Source organism: Nerophis lumbriciformis, linkage group LG15 (genome assembly GCF_033978685.3).
Source record: "Nerophis lumbriciformis linkage group LG15, RoL_Nlum_v2.1, whole genome shotgun sequence".
NCBI classification, from domain to species: Eukaryota; Metazoa; Chordata; class Actinopteri; order Syngnathiformes; family Syngnathidae; genus Nerophis; species Nerophis lumbriciformis.
Window position 1 is genome coordinate 5,788,595 of NC_084562.2, and position 26,406 is coordinate 5,815,000.

General features: G+C 36.4%; 1 protein-coding gene across 1 annotated transcript in view; it reads right to left on the reverse strand.

Annotated features, from left to right (window-relative positions):
• The window catches only part of LOC133616222 (homeobox protein aristaless-like 4), a 49,340-nt gene extending 34,214 nt beyond the window's left edge, over window positions 1–15,126 (reverse strand). Inside the window, exon 1 of the mRNA XM_061975389.1 lies at window positions 14,828–15,126. Within this exon, the coding sequence (XP_061831373.1) occupies window positions 14,828–15,122 (295 nt within the window). The 5' untranslated portion in view covers window positions 15,123–15,126. The remainder of the gene's footprint in view (window positions 1–14,827) is intronic.
• Window positions 15,127–26,406: the final 11,280 nt, after the last annotated feature.

A 26,406-nucleotide genomic window follows, 5' to 3' on the forward strand; every position in this document is an offset into this window, starting at 1 on the left:
CCTAAAATCATCAGCCTCGGAGGTTGGGTCTTGGGCGCAGTTGGGTGTTCAATACATTATCGGACATTTTTGTCGACACTCAATTTGAGAACAATCACTCTGTTCATGTTGACAAACCATCTATGTCAATCAACTCATTAAGTCCACCACATTTGTCTTATTACGAAAACGTGCCCTCTTAAGTCGACGTCAACACAAAATTTGAGACCCATGAAAAATCTTTCCACCTATGTAGACCAACTCATTACCGCTCATTCCAACACGCGTAACACGTTTGTTACTAATAAGTGCCCACTGGACGTCAACATACATGGTCGACCGCTTTTGTCGACATATAATTTGAGACCTAGGAAAAATATTTCCATTAATGTTGACAAAACCACCTATGAGGACTAATTATCGATTGTTTTTATTCTTATCAATAAAAAGTGCCCGCTTATGTCGATGTCAACATTCATGGTCAACCGCATTTGTCAACATAACATTTCAGACCTCGAAAGAATCGGTCCGATTATGTTGACAATTCATACAGTCCCAGTCCACCACAATATTATTAAAACGTTACAGCTTATTTCAATTTAGGAATAATCAGTCTGTTTATGTCGACAAAACATCATCAAGTCCGCCATGTTTGCCTTTTTACTAAAATGTGCCCTCTTAAGTCAATGTCAACAGAAAATTTGAGACCTATGAAAAATCTTTCTACCTATGTAGACCAACTCATTAACGCTCATTCCAACTTGTTTAACACGCTTATTACTAAATATTGCCCGCTTAGGTTGACGTCAACTTACATGGCTGACCGCTTTGTGGAAATATAATTTAAGACCTAGAAAAAATATATATTTTTATGTTGACAAACCTCCTAACTCTCGGCCCAACGCACCTTCTTATTAATAAAAAGTGCCCGCTTATGTCGATGTTGACATACATGGTTCCTGTTTAATTAAATTTAAGAACAATCAGTCTGATTATGGCGACACACCATCTATGTCAATCAGCTCATCAAGTCCCAGTCCACCACGTTTGTCTTATTACAAAAACGTGCCCTCTTAAGTCGATGTCAACACAACCTTTGAGACCCAATTCATTAACACTCATTCCAACACGCTTAAGACGTTTGTTACTAAAAAGGACCCACTTAAGTCGACGTCAACATAAATGGTCGACGGCTTTGGTCGACATAAAATATAAAACCTATGAAAAATTGTTCCGTTTATGTTGACAAACCGTCTATGAGGACCAACTCATTAAATCTCGGTGCAAGGCGCCTTCCTATTAATAAAAAGTGCTCGCCTATGTTGATGTTGACATACGTGGTCGACCGCTTTGGTCGACATAAAATTTGAGACCTATGAAAAATCGTTTATGTTGACAAACCGTCTATGAGGACAAACTCATTAACTCTCGGTGCAAGGCGCCTTCTTATTAAGAAAAAGTGCTCGCCTATGTTGATGTTGACATACATGGTCGACCGCTTTGGTCGACATAAAATTTGAGACATATGAAAAATCGTTTATGTTGACAAACCGTCTATGAGGACCAATTCATTAACTCTCGGCCTTCTTATTAATAAAAAGTGCTCGCCTATGTTGATGTTGACATACATGGTCGACCGCTTTGGTCGACATAAAATTTGAGACATATGAAAAATCGTTTATGTTGACAAACCGTCTATGAGGACCAATTCATTAACTCTCGGTGCAAGGCGCCTTCTTATTAAGAAAAAGTGCTCGCCTATGTTGATGTTGACATACATGGTCGACCGCTTTGGTCGACATAAAATTTGAGACATGAAAAATCGTTTATGTTGACAAACCGTCTATGAGGACCAATTCATTAACTCTCGGCCTTCTTATTAATAAAAAGTGCTCGCCTATGTTGATGTTACCATACATGGTCGACCGCTTTGGTCGACATAAAATTTGAGACCTATGAAAAATCGTTTATGTTGACAAACCGTCTATGAGGACCAACTCATTAATGCTCGGTCCAACGCGCCTTCTTATTAATAAAACATGCTCGCCTATGTCGATGTTGACATACATGGTCGACTGTTTTTGTCGACATAAAGTTTGAGACCTAGACTGAATCGGTTTGTTTATGTTGACGATTCATACAGTCGCAGTCCACCATGTTTTTACTAAAAAGTTCCTGCCTAATTCAATTCAAGAACAATCAGTCTGTTCATGTCAACAAACCGTCTAAGTCCACCACGTATGTTTTATTACAAAAATGTGCCCTCTTAAGTCGATGTCAACACAACCTTTGAGACCCATGAAAAGTTGTTCCACCTATGTAGACCAATTCATTAACACTCATTCCAACACGCTTAAGACGTTTGTTACTAAAAAGTACCCGCTTAAGTCGACGTCAACAAACATGGTCGACGGCTTTGGTCGACATAAAATTTAAGACCTATGAAAAATTGTTCCTTTTATGTTGACAAACCGTCTATGAGGACCAACTCATTAAATCTCGGTGCAAGGCGCCTTCCTATTAATAAAAAGTGCTCGCCTATGTTGATGTTGACATACATGGTCGACCGCTTTGGTCGACATAAAATTTGAGACCTATGAAAAATCGTTTATGTTGACAAACCGTCTATGAGGAGCAACTCATTAACTCTCGGTGCAAGGCGCTTCTTATTAATAAAAAGTGCTCGCCTATGTTGATGTTGACATACATGGTCGACCGCTTTGGTCGACATAAAATTTGAGACATATGAAAAATCGTTTATGTTGACAAACCGTCTATGAGGACCAATTCATTAACCCTCGGCTTTCTTATTAATAAAAAGTGCTCGCCTATGTTGATGTTACCATACATGGTCGACCGCTTTGGTCGACATAAAATTTGAGACCTATGAAAAATTGTTTATGTTGACAAACCGTCTATGAGGACCAACTCATTAACTCTCTGTCCAACGCACCTTCTTATTAATAAAAAGTGCTCGCCTATGTTGATGTTGACATACATGGTTGACTGTTTTTGTCGACATAAAGTTTGAGACCTAGACTGAATCGGTTTGTTTATGTTGACGATTCATACAGTCGCAGTCCACCACGTTTTTACTAAAGATTTCCTGCCTAATTCAATTTAAGAACAATCAGTCTGTTCATGTCAACAAACCGTCTATGTCAATCAAGTCTAAATCCATAAATTTGTCCTATTACTAAAACGTGCCTTCTTAATTTGATGTCATCGTAAAATTTGAGACCCATGAAAAATCTTTCCACCTATGTAGAACAACTCATTAACGCCCATTCCAACGTGCTTTCTAAAAAAAAATTGCCCGCTTATGTTGATGTCGACTTACATACAAGCCGCTTTTGCCGACATATAATTTGAGACCTCGGAAAAATAGTTTTGTTTGTGTTGACAAACCGTGTATGAGTACTACCTAATTTACTCTCTGTCCAACATGTTTTATTATTACTAAAAAGTGCCCGCATGATCGACCGCTTTTGTCAACATAAAATTTGAGACTTATAATGATCGGGTCCATTTATGTTGACAAATCATACAGTCCCCAGTCCACCACGTTACTACCAAAAAGTTCCTGCTTAATTCAACATCAAAATACATCTTTGTCGATATGCAATTTCAGAACAATCTGTTTATGTTGACAAATCACCTATGTCAATCAGCTCATTAAGTCCAAGTCCACCACGTTTGTCTTATTACCAAAACGTGCCCTCTTAAGTTGACGTCAACATAAAATTTGAGACCCATTAAAAATGTTTCCCTTTATGTGGACCAACTCATTAACGGCCATTCCAACGTGCTTTTTTATTACTAAAAAGTGCCTTCTGAATTTGATGTCAGCATACATGGTCGACAACTTTTGTCAACATAAAAATTAGGACCTCGCATTAATCGGTCTGTTTATGTTTACAACCCGTCGATGTCGACCAACTCATCAAGTTCCGGTTCAACACATTCTTCTTTTTACAAAAAAGGGCCTGCTTAAGTTGATGCAACATACATGGTTGACCGTTTTTGTCGACATAATATGTGAGACCCGTGATGAATCGCTACGTTTATGTTGATAACCGGTCAATATCAACCAGTCAATCCAGTCTCAGTCCTCCACGTTACTACTAAAACAGTGCCTGCTTAAGTCAACATCAAAATATACAGCCATTTTTGTCAAAATATAATTCGAGCCCCATGAAAAATTGTTCCGTTTATGTTGACAAACTGTCTATGTGTATCAACTCATTAATTCTTGCACCACAATGCTTTCTTATTACTAAAAAGTGCTTGCCTAAGTCAATGTCGACATACATGGTTGACCGCTTTTGTCAACATAACATTTGAGACCCATGATGAATTGGTATGTTTATGTTGACAATCCATCGATGTCGACCATCTCATTAAGTTCTGATCTTACTCTTTATTACTAAAAAGGTATTACTAGTTCCGGTCCACCATGCTTCTTTCTTATTACTAAAAAGTATGTCGACCAACTCATCGCGTTCTTCTCATTACTAAAATTGTCCGTTTAAGTTGATGTGGACACACATGGTCGACCGCTATTGTCGACACAAACCTTAAGAACTATAGAACTATAGTCATTTCTGTTTATAGCAACATGTGTTGTAGTATTGTAATAACTTTGCGAAACAGCGTGAAACGGCACAACATAACTGCTGTCAAGTTACACAGCATTAAAATATCCACTCAGTGACTTCCTGTTCTGCGCAAAATTAGCTTCAAAGTAAAAGCATGGCATGTTTTGGGATTTAGAGAAGATACAAATGCTCATTCCCCGACATCTGATTATCTGTTCAGTATGTTTATGTTCCCGCGAACCTACAGCTCAATGTGTACAAGATTACACTACAAGTGTGTAGTATATGCCTAATAATGCAGACGGTAAATTAGAGAGTTTTCAATGAACTATTATGCATTCCTCTGTGTAGTGTATACACACATAAACCCCACTGTGATGGTAAACTTGGGACATATTCTCAAATTTAGGTTTAAAGGCGTATTACAAAATATTTTAGGAAAAATCTTGACTGAAACTAGTTTTGATACTCAAGCAGGTTGTCTTTTTTATGGTTTTAAGCTATGTTTCTTTTTATTTTACAGTCTGTTGGCTTTATTGTGCAATTTTACAGCAGGAACTGTTTTTCAGCTTTTTAAAAAAAATTTATTTCTCTTGTAAAACATCACCTGTAGAACCTTTTTGGCCGTTGTCTGTGGAAAGTGCTGTATTTAAAGAAAAGAACAAATTATATATACGCTATATTGCCAAAAGTATTTGGCCATCCATCGAAATGAAGAGAATCAGGTGTCCTAATCGCTTGGCCCGGCCACAGGTGTATAAAATCAAGCACTTAGGCATGGAGACTGTTCCTACAAACATTTGTGAAAGAATGGGCCGCTCTCAGTGATTTCCAGCGTGGAACTGTCATAGGATGCCACCTGTGCAACAAATCCAGTGGTGAAATTTCCTCGCTCCTGAATATTCCAAAGTCAACTGTCGACTTTATTATGAGAAAATGAAAGAGTTTGGGAACAACAGCAACTCAGCCACAAAGTGGTAGGCAACGAAAACTGACAGAGAGGGGTCAGCGGATGCTGAATTGCATAGTGCAAAGAGGTCGCCGACTTTCTGCACAGTCAATAGCTACAGAGCTCCAAACTTCATGTGACTTTCCGATTAGCCCACGTACAGTACGCAGAGAGCTTTATGGAATGGGTTTCCATGGCCGAGCAGCTGTATCTAAGCCATACAACACCAAGTCCCATGCAAAGCGTCGGATGCAGTGGTGTAAAGCACGTCGCCACTGGATTCTAGAGCAGTGGAGACGCGTTCTCTGAAGTGATGAATCACGCGTTTCCATCTGGCAATCTGATGGACAAGTCTGGGTTTGGAGGTTGCCAGAAGAACGGTACATTTCGGACTGCATTGTGCCGAGTGTGAAATTTGGTGGAGGAGGAATTATGATGTGGGGTTGTTTTTTAGGAGTTGGGATTGGCCCCTTAGTTCCAGTAAAAGGAACTTTGAATGCTCCAGGATACCAACAACTTTTGGACAATTCCGTGATCCCAACCTTGTGCGAACAGTTTAGAGCGGGCCCCTTCCTCTTCCAACATGACTGTGCACCAGTGCACAAAGCAAGGTCCATAAAGACATGGATGACAGAGTCTGGTGTGGATGAACTTGATTGGCCTGCACAGAGTCCTGACCTGAATCCAATAGAACACCTTTGGGATGAATTAGAACGGAGACTGAGAGCCAGGCCTTCTCGACCAACATCAGTGTCTGACCTCAGCAATGCGAAAATTCCTATAAACACACTCCGCAACCTTGTGGACAGCCTTCCCAGAAGAGTTGAAACTTTAATATCTGCAAAAGGTGGACTGACATCATATTGAACCCTATGGGTTAGGAATGGGATGGCACTTCAAGTTCATATGTGAGTTAAGGCCGGTGGCCAAATATTTTTGGCAATATAGTGTGTATATATATATGTATATGTAAATATGTGTATATGTATATGTATATGTGTACACGTATATATACTACAAATAATAGTACTATTTAGTACAGCATCCTTCTAAATTATAGTGGGACGAAGTAAGGGAATGTCTTTGTATGCGGACCCTGACATGCATGTAAAATATATCATATAAGCACATGCACGGGCGATGTTAGATATTTAGAAATTGCCAGAATTACTATTATTGTGTGTTTTTAACACTGCCAAAATTATGAACCTTTTGGTGAAATGATCATTTAAAGTGTCCGTTTTATCCGTCATGTTACAGAATGTGTTTGATCAGTCCAAAAACGCCATAACAAATATCCTATTCAAAAACACATTTATAGACATTTGAATTGGGCACAACAATTAGACAACATGAGTCAGGGCTGTTGTTGTTATTTTAAACTAAATATGAGCTAGAGACATGAAGAGCAGAGGAAGTTCTGGACTGCTTCTTGCCCTGCTGCTCTCACCGGGCCGTGCAAAGCGGGCCCTAATGCAAATTGGCCTGCCAAAGCTGAAAGAAAACGGTAAAACGATCCTGAGTCCTTGTCACCTCCACTCATGTCAGGGACCTGCTAAAGCGTGTCTCAGTTGTCTGGGCCGTGTGGCTGGTTCCCATTACGGTCTGCTCCAACCAATCAGCTCGGACGGCCTTCGCAGGCAGGACGACCGAATGGACCGACCGTACCTGCGTAAAGATGGGGTCCTAAATACGCCGTTAGAAATATGATGGAGTTACATATTTACCTGAAATTTAAGCTCTTTCAACCAGGGCTGTCTTGGAGTGCAGAGGCTTACCGTCAACCTCGCTTTTCCCGGGAAATTCCAGTATTTTGCCCTGCATTTTCCGTATTTTAATTTTAATTTAAAAAACATCCGCTTTTGTAAAGTTTGAAGATTTGTTTAATGTTACTTAAATTATGATTTATTTATTTTGTATTATTATTTATGTATTTAATTTATGAAATATGTCATAAATGTTATCATAAAATCAATATAGCTGTAAAAGTTAAAAAATATGGTTGCTTGAGATGAGGTGGCGACTTGTCCAGGGTGTACCCTGCCTTCCGCCCGAAGCGCAGTTGAGATAGGCTCCAGCGACCCCCCCGCGACCCCGAAAGGAACAAGCGGTAGAAAATGGATGGATGGATCAATCAAATGAAGACTACCTGTACCTTCTATCAAAAATACAAAATGGTAAAAAAATTACAACACTTCACTCAACACAGACGTCGTAACGTCATCACTTTTGCATCTAATTGCACATAATTGTGGTGCGTTCAAAGACCCTCGATTAAAGTTAGAAACATCACTAGTTTTTAAAGACAGAGCGAGACATACTCCCAGTAATAATTAAGATGTATTATTATGATTGGCATTATCCACTGATGATAATCAGCTGATCTCTACTTTACACTCTGAAGTAAAGGAAAACATGACAGATTTATAAACATTAAGTGAACAATGAAAAGTTTATTATTTATTATTTATTATTTATTATTTATTATTTATTATTTATTATTTATTTATTATTTATTTATCATTTATTATTTATTTATTATTTATTATTTATTTCATTTAGTTTATTATTCAAATTCATATTTTGACCACTCTAAAGTGAAATTTTTGGCTTTTTTTGTTAAAAAATAAATAAATTTCAAAACACAACTAAATTATTAAGGGGGGTTTATTTAGATTTGTTGATACAATCTTTAAATAGTCAAAAACCTGATTAAGGTTTCTACATGTGTTTTAAAAAGCAAGTTTCGACTAAAAACATCCATGCAATAATGAGTTTTTTACTACATGGAAACATACTAAGTGTGTGTGTATAGGGTGGCTACATTGGGTTTGGGATGGGGGGGGGGCCTTTAGGAGTCTTGTGTATGGGGGCCCAGAATTTGGCGCTACTGGCCTGTCAACCCCGTTCTCCCCCTGGACGTCTTATATCTCGCCCACCTTTCATGTAAATTTCCCGTATTTTAATTTTCATTAAAAGAAACTGTCAAGGTGAATTCTACAATGCAAGTTTGTATCAACGACCTTAGGAAATCACAACCTTCGACTGCTGGGAGAAATTATTGGGAAAAGATCAGTAGTTTTTCTTTCTTTTTTTCCGTAAATGTTCTCTTATTTTCAAAAGCAAATGTTGACAGGTATGTTTGTAACGGCCCGAGACGTCTGGATGGTATAAAAAAAATGAACTGAAACAAGACAGCTGCTGTGACAAAATATTGTCGTACCAAATACGTTCAATGGCTCAAAGTGCTATCATGCACAATGTCATGTGAGACAACAGCGTACCTCACAAGACTTCAGTTTAGTGACCATTAAATGCTTGACTTGTTTATTTTGCTTTTTCTTTGGATTTTGTTTTAGCTTTGGCTTCTTCAAACTTTGCATTATACAATTTTCATTAAAGTTACGCCTGAAAGTGCCAGAGTTTTTACATTTTTGTTATGTTTGTATGACAGTTAGGAATGTTAAGTATAGCTCCTAAAAAAAGTTAATAAAAGGTTTTATGATGGTTAATATATATATATATATATATATATAAATAATATATATATATATATATATATATATACATATGTATGTATATATATATACATATGTATGTATATATACATGTATGTACATATGTATATATACACACACGTATATATGTGTATATATGTACATATATACATACATATATATATATGTATTGTTTATTTTTTTAATAATATTCTTTAATGTAAATATATATATATATATATATATATATATATATATATATATATATATATATATATATGTATGCATTAGGGATGTCCGATAATGGCTTTTTGCCGATATCCAATATTCCGATATTGTCCAACTCTTTAATTACCGATACCGATATCAAATAAATGATAAATGGGTTGTACTTGTATAGCGCTTTTCTACCTTCAAGGTACTCAAAGCGCTTTGACACTACTTCCACATTTACCCATTCACACACACATTCACACACTGATGGAGGGAGCTGCCATGCAAGGCGCTAACCAGCACCCATCAGGAGCAAGGGTGAAGTGTCTTGCTCAGGACACAACGGACATGACGAGGTTGATACTAGGTGGGGATTGAACCAGGGACCCTCGGGTCGCGCACGGCCATTCTTCCACTGCACCACGCCGTCGTATCAACCGATACATACAGTCGTGGAATTAACACATTATGCCTAATTTGGACAACCAGGTATGGTGAAGATAAGGTACTTTAAAAAATAAATAAATAAAATAAGATAAATAAATTAAAAACATTTTCTTGTATAAAAAATAAAGTAAAACAATATAAAAACAGCTACATTGAAACTAGTAATTAATGAAAATTAGTAAAATTAACTGTTAAAGGTTATTACTATTAGTGGATCATGTGTGCTTACGGACTGTATCCCTTGCAGACTGTATTGATATATATTGATATATAATGCAGGAACCAAATTATTAATAACAGAAAGAAACAACCCTTTTGTGTGAATGAGTGTGAATGAGTGTAAATAGGGGAGGGAGGTTTTTTGGGTTGGTGCACTAAAAAAACCCGATAATAAAAAAAAAACGATACCGATATTTTACGATATTACATTTTAACGCATTTATCGGCCGATAATATCGGCCATCTCTAATATGCATATATATATATATATATATATATATATATATATATATATATATATATATATATATATATATATATATATATATATATACATACATATATATATATATATATATATATATATATATATATGTACATGTATATGTATATTTGTATATATATACTCACATTTGTGTATATACCGTATATACATACATACATACATATACATATATATGTATTATTACATTTTTTTTAATATTCTCTAATGTAAATATATATATATATATATATATATATACAGTATATACACCTATAAATACTATATATATACCGGTATATATATATATAAATAATGTGTGAGTGAATCTCTGTGAGTGTTTTGAGTATCTAGTCGATAGAAAAGCACTCTATACTGTAAATCTAATCCATTACATATATGTGTATATATATAATTTACATAAAAAAATATATAAACTTTCTATTTTTGGGATGTACTCATGGTTAGCTGACCCAAACTCAAGAAGCCGGCGTCTCTCTCACACACACAAACGCAGCGTCTCCCCGTCCCTTTGCCTTGCCTTCTTGTCACCAGTCAGGACGCATTCATGGCCTCACAAACAGTCGGAAATTAAAAAACCCTTTTTTTTTTTTTTTAAATGCATTTTCCCCAGTCTGGTGTTAAAAAACTCAACAATGTTGCTGAAGAGCTGGGGGCTCCCGAGTCCGTCAAGAAGAAATATCGTCCTTGCATGAATATAGATGTTGTTAGTGTATAATCCCACATGGCTGACAATACAATAGGAAATATGCCTTATGGGGAATGTTTGCATGATTAAACTAGAGCCCGGGTGTTGCAAAAAGCCGTGCGCTGACATCACAAATGGATTTCCTCTGGTGTGTGCGTGCGGGGGAAGCGGCCCTCCACCCCAAACAGATGAGACAGGAAGCTAAAGGTCACACGCTGAAGGGAGACACGGACACATCAAACGAGGAAACGTGTTGTCTCTGGAGGATCACAAAGACGTGGAGGGGGCCGCTTTAGGAGCAAGAATCCTCCCCTGAGCCCCTTTCCGTGCCAGACTTTCACCTCATACTTCGTGTTCATCGATTGTTCGCAGTTTACACAAGAGCAGACATGGAGTATAAAAACATTAAAAATGTGTCGGAAAAGTGAGAAACGACAACGTTAAATTCATTCATGACAGTTGCTGTGTGCCGCTTGCTCCTTTTTATAATGTTTGATAATAAAGGCTGGGCGGATCCATCCAAGTATCAATATTATTGATACCAATGATTGTGTCAGCATTGGATCGCTATTTTTCTGTTATTTTTATTTTGACATTTTTAACTGTTTTGATTGTATTACATTTTTTAGAACTGTTTTTTAGTGCTGAAAAGCACCTATAAAGGTGTCTTATCAAATAAATGTAAATACATGTATTATTATATGTTCCCCTCTCATTTTTCTTTTGCTCAGAGACAATTGTAATTGTTGCCTTCGTTGAGTTATTTTGCACTAAATGTACACTTTATACAATAGTGGAATAATTGTATCAGTTTGTCTTTTTTATTGTTGAAAATATGTATTGTTATTTTGATCAAAAATACTTTTGTTCTCATCGTAAACATGATCAACAAAATAAAGGTAAAGTTACGCCTACCAAAATGTTGACATCGGTGATACCGGCCCTGTATATTCAGTACTTGGTATCGGATTGTTTCCAATATCCATCCATCTGTCCATTTTCTACGATACCAAGGATCGTGTCAGGATCGGATCGTTATTTTTCAGGGCTTCTTTTATTTGATTTAGAACTGTTTGATTCTAAATTGTTTAAAACTGCTTTTAAGTGTCGTCCGCAAGCCTGAGTGCCTTGAAAGGTACCTTACTAAATAAATATACGGTATTTTTACAATTTTTGTTAAATGTGTTTTTTGTCGAGAGACAACAGTGGTTGTTGCCTTTGTTGAGTTATTTTGACGACTTTACAATGCTCAAAACAATTGCATGTAATAAAATAATGTACTAGTTGTATTATTTTGCCTTTGCATTGTTGCATTTATTTTGTGTTAAAATCTTTACAAATACGTCTTTAGATGCAAATATTTTTGTTCTCAATGTAAACATGCTCACCAACCTAAAAGGCAAAATCCGCACATAAAAATATCGATATCGGCGATACTGGTGCAGCATGTACCTGGAATCGGATCGTTGCAATATCGATAGTATCGATACCAAGGATCGTATTTTTTATTTTTTTATTTTTTTTATTTACACTTATATTTTTAACTTTTTTATCGACTTGTCCAGGGTGTACCGCGCCTATCGCCTGAATGCAGCTGAGTTAGGCTCCAGCACCCCCCGCGACCCCGAAAAAGGGACAAGCGGTAGAAAATGGATGGATGATTGCAATATTTTACAACTGCTTTTCAGTACTATATAGCGACTTTGAATGCCTTGAAAGGCCCTTTATATAATAAATGTATTATTATTATTTTTGCTAATATAAGTTTCTTGTTGAGAACAATAGTAGTATATGCCTTTGTTGAGTTATTTTGCACTAAATCAACCTTATTTTGTTCAAACAATTGCATGTAAAAATGATTTTATTATTTTGTTACTGTCACACTGCCTTTGTGTTGCTGTGTTTATAAACTGTTAAAATCTTTACAAATACATACTCTGAGAGGAAAAAATTAAAATCTTGGTTCTGTCTGTAAACATGAACAAAATAAAGATAAAATCAATCAAAAAATATGGATATTGGCGATACTGGCCCATTTTTCCGTAGCCTTGATAATGCTTCTCCAGTGAAAGGGATATTTATTGTAACCAGTCGACTACCATTACTCCAATATCTCAAATGCACAAGCAGAATATTAAAAATACACTTTTCAGTGTTGCATGTGTGATGCATACAGGTGCAGTGTATACATATAACGTATAAAGGGCGAAGAAACCAAAACATTTTCAGTATGTAGTTCTCTTATTGACGTGCCCCTAATCTTACACAGAGTGTATCTTTAATTATACATCGTGTGCCTTTAATTTCATTATTTGGCTGTTCTTGTCTGGCAATAACAGGTCAAGTTGTGTCATATTTACATTTGCATGACATATAAATACAGTACGTCTCGCTAAGGCTGGCCTTTTTTTTCTCCGTGCTTCCGTCAAAACATCATTGTGTCATCAGCTGGGAAACATTTGCATGTAAAGAAGCCATCTTAACTGATGATGTGTTTGTTTTTTTTAGTAAGTTTTCCTCCAGTACATTTTAGTATTTTATTACCGTGCTGCCTGAATGTGTGCTAAAAAAAAAGTACATGTTAAGAATTTCATCACAGTGTCATTGAGTGCTTACAGAGGGCAAATATGCATTACAAGTATATTCTAAGTATGACTGACTGTATTACATCTTTTTTTTAATATACTGTACATGCATTCCAAAACTGTAAACAAGGTAAATACAAGTATTAGAAACACACTAATTAACACTAACACTAAGTGTTATTGTTTGTATCAGTTTTACTCCTGTACTTAATATTATTTATTCTGTATTATTTTCTTCTTTTTTTTTTTACTAATGTATTGTTTTTGATCCTCTACTTCTCTATTACTGCACCATGCTTACATCAACTTTTATTTATCACTTTGTTTGTTTTTTATTAGTTATCTACAACAATCTTACACTGTAAACATTTTCATTGATAATTCATAGAATGATACTGACTAATAATTGCATTACTTTCACAGTAAAATCTACAGTAATTTATTATAAAGTTAAATGCTGTGAAATAAAAGGGTACTGTAATTTTTTTTTTTTTTTTTACAGTAATTAGTCATAAGGTTACAGTACATTTTGATTACAGTATTTTATTGTGAAATAATATTGTTAAATGCTGTGAAATACTAGTATTTAATTTTATTTTTTACAATGTACTGTTCAAATATTTAAATCCCATTCTTTAATTATTAAAAAAGTGCTAATCTGGTAGATATGCCCTGCTTCCCTTTTTTGGGGGAATGTTTAATGATGCATACTTGTATGTATAAAAGTATATCCAAACTCAACTAAACCATCACAATTCAAACATATTGTGACGCAATGTTTGACCTTACTTTATCCATTATGTAAAAAGTAATATCAATTTAATATATGACATGAACTATCCCTGAATGGTGTCTACAAATATACATGTGGATGTTACTTGCAAAACTCTGAAATAAAGCCACTTTTAAAGATGTGTTCCCATTTTTTTCCAGAGTTTTTTATATATAATAACCAAAACACACATGTATATTTATGTAGAAAAATGTAAGTAAAAAATCCAAGTTATTCAGCAATTTTTGTACACTATTTTGATACATAAACAAAGCAAACATTTTCATATTTAAATCCACATTCAAGCCTCCATCTCTTTCTTTCTACATGCCTTTTAATCAGTGTCATTTTTGCAGCATTTCTAATTAAATTATTACATATGTTTGTCCACATAGTAAAAATATTTTTTCACTGCACTTATCAGTGGGCCATTATGTTAAACCTAAAAAAAGCTCTTAAATGTAATTTCAATATGATGGGACTTGTAATGATTGTCGCATTAAATTTAATTAGAATGGGGAAAGACGCAGACATATTTTGGATACTTTTCTTTTTTTTACACTTTTCAATATTTCTTCCTATATAAAGGCCACTCACCATAGCAGGAGAGGATGTCTGCAGAGTGTCGCTCCTCACCTTCCTCCGGAGGTGTCCTGCAGGGGGATCTGTGCATGAAGAGGTGGAATTTGCTGAAGGCGGCCTGTCCAGCATCCAGTGTGTGGCACTCCTGCAGGAAGGGGCTCCGGGACTTGTCTCCGTACATGTGACCTTTGCATTTGGTCTCAGTCCTCAAGTGGTCCGCCTGGTGGTCCCGACCCTGTGCTGCAGAGGGGCTATAAAACGCATCCATGGAGGTCATGTCGCTGTATGCACTGCACGTCTCGGCGTTCATGGCTTTCAACTTTCCACAAAAAAAAAAAAAAAAAGTGAAAACTTTCTCCCTCTCTCTTGCAACACACACACACACACCCCTCCTCACACACACATGGGCCCGCAGCAGCTGCTTTTGCTTATAAAAAAAAAAAAGCGTTCAGAAGTTGTGGGTCTTTGAGCAAACACCCCCTCAGGTCTGACAAAAAAGGTCCGTAAAGGATGAGGATGGGGATGACCTCTCGCCTTGTCGGAGACCTTTTGCCAAGTGCTGGGTGACGTGGACGAGCGAGGCCGCTTATTAGGAGGGAAGTGCTGGAAGGAAAAAAAAAAAGTTAGTGAAAAAGGGCGTGACATGTGACATTCATTGAGTGTGCAGACAAATACATGAGTTATGGCCGGGTGGAACACAGTTTCTTGCTTCTTCACTAAGTGACCCCAACAATGCACACAAGTCAATGACTTCATTCATCTGCATCCAACAAACATATGCAGCTTTGTTTCTGTAACTTACTTCTTACATATTTTATATTTTGATCAATTCAAACGGCCAAATTGGGGCCTTAAGCACAATTTTATTTAGAGCTTTAAAGCGTGGGCAGTTTTTAAGTAAATCGTAAATAAAAACAGAATACAATGATTTGCAAATCCGCTTCAACTTATATTCAATTGAACAGACTGCATAGACAAGATATTTAGTGTTCAAACTGAGAAATTTATTTTTGCAAATAATCATTAACTTAGAATTTAATAGCAGCAACACATTGCAAAAAAGTTGGCACAGGGGCATTTTTACCACTGTGTTACATGGCCTTTCCTTTTAACAGCACTCAGTAAACGTTTGGGAACTGAGGAGATCAATTTTTGAAGCTTTTCAGGTGGAATTCTTTCCCATTCTTGCTTGATGTACAGCTTAAGTTGTTCAACAGTCCGGGGGTCTCCGTTGTGGTATTTTAGACTTCATAATGTGCCACACATTTTCAATGGGAGACAGGTCTGGACTACAGGCAGGCCAGTCTAGTACCCGCACTCTTTTACTATGAAGCCACGCTGTCGTAACACGTGGCTTGGCATTGTCTTGCTGGAATAAGCAGGGGCGTCCATGATAACGTTGCTTGGATGGCAACATATGTTGCTCCAAAACTTGTATGTACTTTTCAGCATTAATTTATAAGTTGTGTAAGTTACCCATGCCTTGGGCACTAATACACCCCCATACCATCACAGATGCTGACTTTTGAACTTTGTGCCTATAACAATCCGGATGGTTCTTTTCCTCTTTGGTCCGGAGGACGCGACGTCCACAGTTTCCAAAAACAATTTGATATGTGAACTTGTCAGACCACAGAACACGTTTCCACTTTGCATCAGTCCATCTTAGATGAGCTCTGGCCCAGCGAAGTGTTTCTGGGTGTTGTTGATAAATGGCTTTGGCTTTGCATAGTAGAGTTTTAACTTACACTTACAGATGTAGCGACCAACTGTAGTTACTTACAGTGGTTTTCTGAAGTGTTCCTGAGCCCATGTGGTGATATCATTTACACCGGTGTTTTTCAACCTTTTTTGAGCCAAGGCACATTTTTTGCGTTGAAAAAATGCGGAGGCACACCACCAGCAGACATCATTAAAAACTAAACTCAGTTGACAGTAAAAAGTTGTTGTCGCAAGTGTTGGGTATGACTTTAAAGCATAACCAAGCATGCATCAATATAGCTCTTGTCTCATAGTAGATGTACTGTCACCACCTGTCACATCACACCCTGACTTATTTGGAGGTTTTTGCTGTTTTCCTGTGGGTAGTGTTTTAGTTCTTGTCTTGCGCTCCTATTTTGGTGGCTTTTTCTCTTTTTTTGGTATTTTCCTGTAGCCGTTTCATGTTTTCCTTTGAGTGATATTCCCTGAATCTAATTTGTTTTAGCAATCAATAATATTTCAGTTGTTTTTAATCCTTTTTTGTGGAGACATTGTTGATTGTCACGTCATGTTCGGATGTACATTGTGGATGCTGTCTGTGCTCCACAGTAAGTCTTTGCTGTCGTCCAGCATTCTATTGTTGTTTACTTTGTAGCCAGTTCAGTTTTAGTTTTGCTCTGCATAGCCTTCTCTAAGCTTCAATGCCTTTTCTTAGGGGCACTCGCCTCTTGTTAATTTTCGGTTTAAGCATTAGACACATTTTTACCTGCACGCTGCCTCCCGCTGTTTCTGACATCTACAAAGCAATTAGTTACCTGCTGCCACCTACTGTTATGGAAGAGTATTACATGGTCACTCTGCCGAGCTCTAGACAGCACCGACACTCAACAACAACACATCATTTGCAGACTATAATTACTGGTTTGCTAAAAATGTTTTTAACCCAAATAGGTGGAATTAGATAATCTCCCACAGCACACCAGACTGTATCTCACGGCACCCTAGTGTGCCGCGGCACAGTGGTTGAAAAACACTGATTTACACACTGATGTCGCTTTTTGATGCAGTACCGCATGAGGGATCGAAGGTCGGTAATATCATCGCTTACATTCAGTGATTTCTCCAGATTCTCTGAACCTTTTGATGATATTACGGACCGTAGATGGTGAAATCCCTAAATTCCTTGCAATAGCTCGTTGAGAAATGTTGTTCTTAAACTGTTGCTCATGCATTTTTTCACAAAGTAGTGACCCTCGCCCCATCCTTGTTTGTGAATGAATGAATTTCATGGAAGTTGCTTTTATACCCAATCATGGCACCCACCTGTTCTCAATTAGCCTGTTCACATGTGGGATGTTCCAAATAAGTGTTTGATGAGCATTCCTCAACTTTCCCAGTCTTTTTTTGCCACTTGTGCCAGCTTTTTTAAATCATGTTGCAAGCATCAAATTCCAAATAAGCTAATATTTGCAAAAAATATCAACGTTTACCAGTTCAAACGTTAAGTATCTTGTCTTTGCAGTCTATTCAATTGAATATAGGTTGAAAAGGATTTGCAAATCATTGTATTCTGTTTTTATTTACCATTTACACAACGTGCCAACTTCACTGGTTTTGGGTTTTGTATTTGTGTGCTCCCGGGAGCCAGCATTGTTCATTAATATTATTGTTGCGCGCATAATTTTTTATTTTTCCTAAAAGTTCAATGATTTTTGCTATTTTGCCACACATATATTTGATGTGAGGTTTTCACCACACCTTGTGGTTTTAAAATGACCTACAGTAGGGAAGGGATTCATATGGATCTCGCGTGACAGGAAGAAGTCTGCTGAAAATTATGGAAAGTGCCACTCTACGTAGCAACTGATTTTGTGGTCAGAGTTGGAATTGCCACCAAAGACATTTTAAGATATTCGGCACTCTACTGCCATCTGCCGGCTAAAGTGGATAGTACTCTTCCTAATTTGTCACGTTTCATGTGTCAGGTAAACTGTAACAAATGGGGCCCTGGGAATCCCCTTCCTACTGTACTTTTTTTTTTTTTTTTTTTTTTTTTTATATTCCTGTGTTATACATTTTCCAGTTTTACTTTAATTTGTACTTTCCAGTTTCCAAACAGCATGCATTTGGTTTTGTTCAAGTTTAGATGTATGTATAGTTTTTGTCAAACCAACATTTTAATTATTGTATTTATTTTGTTGCTACTCGCAAGAGTTGCCGCAAGTCCTCCTCAGAACAAAAAAAAAACATTTGTGTCATCAGCAAAAACCACTAACTTTAAAATATCTGATACCTTACTCATATCATTGACGTACACAAGAGGTCTTCAAAAGGTGGTATGCAGAGGGATCATGCAATTTCTATTCATTTTTATTTTTTTAATATTCCACATATATATTTGGCCACTGTCACCTTCGGGTCGCGTGTCTGCAGTGGTCGTGTTTCCCAAGATGCGGCAGTACAGGCAGGAGCTGAAGCAGCGCGCAGGTAAGTGCTCTTTTAATTCCAATGACAAGGCAAAATACAAAACAGCGTGTCACTCGGAAGTGCACGGGAAGCTCAATGCAAAAACGTAGATTTCTTTGCAAAGCATCAAAAACGCATGTACGTAGGAAGTAGCACTAAGCTATAATGAAAAAACCTACTGTAGCATAGCCTGAAGAAAGTACCTGTCGCCAGGGGCAAACATTAAGGGTGTGTGATTAGTGATTGCAGCAGGTGGAGACACTAATCAACAAACAGAAACCGATGTGTGAGCTCAAGCGCGCCGAGCGACGAAAATGTAAACAAAGGAAGGCAATGAGTGATAGCAAGCAAACTAAACACCAAACCTAGCAAAACAACAATAGAATCACTCTTAGCACAGGTCATGACAGCCACCCTACTAACTGTACCTTGCAGGTTTTAAATAAAAACAGTAATATATAATTATAATGTATTATTACAATCATCTTAGTATTTATGGTAGCTTGCTCACCCAACTTGCAAGATAGCAATTAGCACTCTAGTTACCAGCTACAGTAGCTGTTGACGGCGCTAAACTCTTTGGATATCTTAGTTTTGCGCAATAACCAGGTGCCTGTAGGATCAGCTTAATTTGAAAATCTATTTTATACAGGATGTATAAGCAGGGAGTCCCCGCTCCAAATCTCTTATCAGTTTGGAGGTCCTTGGCCTGGATAGCAATGAAGTACACAATAAACAATTTGGGATCCAATACTGACCCTTGTGGAACACCACAGCTAATGTATGAATATTCTGACATCAAGTGTTCCTGGGACATCGGTCTCATAGCGTCTGTGTACAAAACCAGCACAAACACTGCATGTGCGTCACGGGGAACACTGAGAATTACCAAGGAAAATTTGGAAGGTGCTAGAAATTCGTTGCCGGTAAAAATGTCATGAAAAGCGCCTCTTAATTCATGAATGGAAATGTTATATATATATATATATATATATACGTCAAACGGGGGCCCCCACAGATTATGGGGCTCCGCACAGGGCCGCCCCTATAAGAAGGGGCGGCCCTGTTGAATATCTAAACATGTTTTTGGTTGGGAAAAAACTAAATTGAACAAAGTATGCACAAAAAGACCTCAAATGACAGAAAATAAATATAATGGTATGCTATGCATATTTTAGGGAGGTATACATTTGTGAAAACTCTCATTCATGCATTCATCCTCTCTTTTGTTGTCATGTGTTGTGTCCTTGCATGACTTTGAATTTGTCTGGCCTTCTGCTGCGATTTGTCCTGCAGGTTAATATATATTAAAAAAATATATATTATTGTAAAAGATTAATACATAATTTAAAAATATATCTATTATTGTAATTTGCACCTATTGTAAAAGGTTAAACGTGTTGAAATTGCTCTTTTTGTGCAGCTGAACTGCAAACTACAGGGTGTCCCTAAAGTCTGGACAAATACAAATATTGAAAAAAACATATATTCAAAATGTTTAATTTAATATATGTAATACAACTAAATGAGAGATACATAAATAAATAAATATCTATTTTTTTAAATTTTATTAATTTATTTCACTATGTTTTTATATTAGAGAACAGTATTATTTAATACATATATTTTATTTATTTTCGATTGTTTGTAAAATATTTGATTATTTTATGTGTGGATTAATTAATTATTTTGTGTACTACATTTTCATGTATACACTGTATAGCACTGGTGTCAAACTCAAGGCCCAGAGACCAGATTTGGCCCGCCTGCAAATAAAGCATTTGTTCTTTCAATTTTGACAGAAAAACATAGATTTGCATGCAATTGCACATCTACTAAACATTATAATTACCTCATCATGCAACAAGATATTCAAAAACATTTTTGTGCACTTCCGATAGGATGCCGATATTGGCCCCTTGATTACTGGCCGATTTCAAACTGATATATCAGCAAGAATAATATATACTTTTATTATTTTGTAGTGTGGAATATTTAAAAAAGGATTGATAGAGTGAAATTAGTCAAACAGAGAATATTGATAGGAATGAGAAACATTAATTTATTATTAACCATCAGGATTTGATTTATGCTGTCTTTAAATTGAAGTAGAGTGATCATTTGTTTTTGCCGACACCTTGTGGCCACGATAATTATATAAGTTAAGCTCATAACGCAGCAGGATGAATGATGTGGACACATTTGTTACTTAATACTTTCTATTGTGTTTATGCCTTGAAGGCTTTGTATGTGTAAGTAATATGCAACTATAATAATTTTGTATTTTTTTATATTGTTAATATATTTATATTGTTCAAATAAGGACACGGATTACATACTGTATGTCTAGCTTGTTTGCTATTGTGTGCTTAGCTGTTGTGTAACTGCTATCTCCTAGTAGCCTATAGTCTACCCTGTTTACTTTTTAAAATTGATATGACTAAAATAAAGAAAAAAGGTCCGACCAATAACCGAATCGTACAAAAACCGATGCAAATTTACATTCAATTAATTTGTTGCAGATACCTCAAAATATAAACACATCTTTAAATGTAAGCAGCACATACAAATATTGAATTCCTCTCCACATGTGAGCAACGCTATTAGAGGTGAAGCACAACAATTGTAACATTTTGAGCATTAATATTGTTAAAAAGGTTCGATTTAGACTTTAGGCCATGTCTGCACTAAGTCGTTTAACCCCCTAAACAAATAATTATATAGCCTAAGCCCCGTTTCAGCCACACTAAACCAAAGTTTAAGGTCCCTCTCCTCGGACAAATTTTTACACGATTTCACTCAGAAGGTGGTTGAGTTTTTGCCCACATTGTCATCTTGTTTTTTATTTGAAACCAAACAGTAAAATTCAACCAGCGATTCGACAAATGTTGGTATCAATCTGATATCAATAAATACAGGCACGGTGTTGCCGATATCGACACTTTTTACCCGGAGATCCTCAATTCGATTTGTTGATCATGATTATAATCTGAATAAAGCAAATATTTTAGGCAAACTAAAATTAATATTTGATCATCAAACTTATATTTGTTGAAAATATAAACATAAATATAAGACAATATAACAATATCAGGACCATTTTACCAAAGTTGTGCAATAAAATTATACAATTATTATAAAAAAAAAAAAATGTTATTAAGCAACATTTCCTGCATATTGATCTAATTGCCTATTTAGTAAATACAAATTTAAAAATGAATCCAAACTACCTTTAAGATTAAAATAACAGCATCCGTCCCCACATTCTACAATTAGACTTCAACATGGAATATTATCATTGAATTGAAAATGTTGTACTTTTTACATATTGAGCTCTACTTTAAAAAGAAATGTTAAAATGCTCACCTTAATTGTGTTACTGGCTTTTTACTCAGTCCTGTTACCTGAACATTTGATGGCCTCTGTAATAATTGTAATGGTCCACAAAAAGTCTTAATTGCAGGCTAAAAGTAATTTATTTCTTTAATATTTGACGATATTTTGACCGTTGGGGTCCTGATATCTATATTGTAGGGTTTTTTTTTATTTATAGTACAGTGTTTTGTTGACTCACTGTAGTTACATGCTTAAAGCCAACATGCTATTTGCATAAATGCCATGTAGCTATATTGTTTATGCATGTGCTTATTCTACGTTAACATTCTGTCACTTAAATGAGTCATTTGGGCTTAGGAAATGTGTACAAAAATGAAAGAAAGCTGCCCGAGATGAGAAAATACCTGTTTTCAGTAGTCCAATATGGGTTTTTTTTAGGTTTAGAGTTGGAAAAAGGACATTAATGTTTATTTTGAGAGAGCTACAAAAAGCAATTGCCACAACAAAGCCAATATTGCCAAGTAAGTAAACTAAAGTAAAAACTACTATAGTCTCTCATTCAAATACTTTGTCTTCCCCCCATTAAAAACACTCCTATGCTAATTCTTATATATAAACAACATACCAATATACCAATATTGAGAATGAAACAATATGAACACACCAAAAAAGACACACAGATATTGGTGAAAAATAAACATAGAAAAGAACTGATGTCATCACGCCAGTATCGAGTCGATACTAAGACGACCAAGAGCATCGATATTATCGATATTTGGAACGATCAGCCAAACCCAAGTGCTAACCATATATGTCTACTAAGGAGGATGTTTTATGTTATGCTTTTATGTTTTTGTTTCAATTATTAACTTGAATTTATTATACACATCCATCCATCCATCCATCCATCTTCTACCGCTTATCCGAGGTCGGGTCGCGGGGGCAGCAGCCTAAGCAGGGAAGCCCAGACTTCCCTCTCCCCAGCCACTTCGTCCAGCTCTTCCTGTGGGACCCCGAGGCGTTCCCAGGCCAGCCGGGAGACATAGTCTTCCCAGCGTGTCCTGGGTCTTCCCCGCGGCCTCCTACCGGTCGGACGTGCCCTAAACACCTCCCTAGGGAGGCGTTCGGGTAGCATCCTGATCAGATGCCCGAACCACCTCATCTGGCTCCTCTCGATGTGGAGGAGCAGCGGCTTTACTTTGAGCTCCTCCCGGATGGCAGAGCTTCTCACCCTATCTCTATTATACACATATATTTATATAATATTATATATCATAGAATTGGAATCTGAGCCGAGGATGTCGTTGTGGCTTGTGCAGCCCTTTGAGACACTCGTGATTTAGGGCTATATAAGTAAACATTGATTGATTTATATAATTAATAAATATATATTAAAAAGTATATTTGATAGGTACAACAAAGAGGCGAAAACCTGAAATAACTTCTAGGTGTAATGTGTTTATATAAATTGCATTTGATGGAATGGTGAGTGGGTTTATGATTATCATATTTCAGGTGATTATGTATTGTATTGTTGATCAAGAAACAGGTTATTATATCTGAATGATGGAGCAGAACATTATAAGTGTTATTTCTTTCTGCTCCTTTTCGGTCACACAAAATGTTTTTTGATTTTTTTATTACAATTGTTTTTTTTGTTTTGGTTTTTTTTCACGAAAAACAATATAATATTGGGAATTGTATTTTTATTGTTCTTTTAATTGTGTAGGTGAAGCGTATTTTTGATTTCTTGTGTCCGAAATAAATAAATAACACATATATTTATTTGTATTCAATAATCATTTTTAATTCATATATATTAGGGCTGTGAATCTTTGAGTTGCCCACGATTCGATTCAATATCGATTCTTGGGGTCACGATTCGATTCAAAATCAATTTTTTTTCAATTCAACACGATTCTCGATTCAAAAACGATTTTTTTCCCCGATTCAAAACAATTCTCTATTCATTCAATACATAGGATTTCAGCAGGATCTACCCCAGTCTGCTGACATGCAAGCAGAGTAGTAGATTTTTGTAAAAAGCTTTTATAATTGTAAAGGACAATGTTTTATCAACAGATTGCAATAATGTAAATTTGTTTTAACTATTAAATGAACCAAAATTATGACTTATTTTATCTTTGTGGAAATATTGGACAAAGTGTGTTGTCAAGCTTATGAGATGCGATGCAAGTGTAAGCCACTGTGACACTATTGTTCTTTTTTTTCTTTTTTTTAAATGTCTAATGATAATGTCAATGAGGGATTTTTAATCACTGCTGTGTTGAAATTGTAACTAATATTGATACTGTTGTTGATAATATTCATTTTTGTTTCACTACTTTTGGATTGTTCTGTGTCGTGTTTGTGTCTCCTCTCAATTGCTCTGTTTATTGCAGTTCTGAGTGTTGCTGGTTTGGTTTTGGAATTGGATTGCATTGTTATGGTATTGCTGTGTATTGTTTTGTTGGATTGATTAGTTAAAAAAAAAAAAAAAAAAAAAAAAAAAATATATATATATATATATATATATATATATATATAGTATTTCAATTGATAAATATTAATATTTACTATATTATATTTCAGTACCATTATTTTTACACTTTTGTCACGATGGTAAAATGTTGGAATATTCCTTAAATAATGCCTATATGCAGTAAATACATGTTTAGACTATATTTATAAAGATATGTTTACATTATCTCTCAAGAAAAACAAATGTTTCCTAAACAATTTAGTTCGGTCTTCCAGCTTCCACTGTTTAGGTGAGACATTATCCTCACAAGTGTACAAATACAAAGTATTTAAAGCATTTGTTTTTTAGAGAAAATATGGCTCTGTAGGCCCTTTCCTTCCAAATATTTAGACAAAACTACATTATAGGGATGAGTGATGAAGTCATTTTTTAAAGTTTTGCTCCCTCGTCGGAGACAGCAAGGCCAAATAAAGGACTAAATCACAATATGGTGACTATTATGTGAACAAAAATACATTGCGTTGAAAAAACCTAACGTTCTATTCAAAATGCACAATGGACTTTGCAGTATTCTATTCCCGTCAGGGAGAGAACATCAATTAAATCTAATATCTATATTTTTAATTGGCGGATACATCTTGTTTAAAAGTCTATTGACCCCACAGCCGTGACCAATTTTTAGGAAGCCCATATAATCATGTTTAATTTAGGGAAATGTCCCACTTTTGCGACAAAATACACCAAGACATTGTCCCTGTGGTACAATGAGCGAGACTGTCGACGGCACAGGCCCTGGCCTTTAAATGGCCTTTTAATGTCTTTTCTATTCACATCCATCTTGCAGACGCGTTGGGGAGATATTTGTGAATGTGGAGGTCCAAAAGAAAACACAAGTATACTGATATATAGCCGCCAGCTCCACATCCTCTCTGCACCGACAACGTTCAACTTTAGCCTCCAGTTTGACTTTGGCCTGTGGCAACGTGAGCTGATTTAGACCTTTAATGGGCGTTAACACACCATGGACACATGGCTTTTGTTCACCAATATAAATGAGCATAAAATGGACATTGGGAGAGGAAGGACGACGGCCGACAAAACTGATGTTATTTCATTCCCCCCGACACACAAAAAAACTCCACGTGACAAGAACGCCCTTTCATTGCAAGCTGCAGGGGATCCTTGGGCAGCCAGTGGAGAAGACACTGAGGGCTGGTGGAAATGTACACAATACAAATAAAAATAACATGTAAGTGGCCCCGACCAGACGGTAGCATCATGGCGGTCAGCACCGGCAATTATTTTACAATCGCTTCTTCTGTGTCGGGAATGAGCTCCACTGTGGTGAAGTGTTTGATCTGCACCACACGCATCTATCTTCCAGCTGAAGCACACCTGTCACACCTGTCACACCTGTCACGCTGCAGAACTATGTGAGACACACATATTCAGAGAAAATGGCCTATGTGTTCTTTTATCAGTGCTTTTGTGTATCCTTGAACAACACACACACACACACACACACACACACACACACACACACACACACACACACACACACACACACACACACACACACACACACACACACACACACACACACACACAC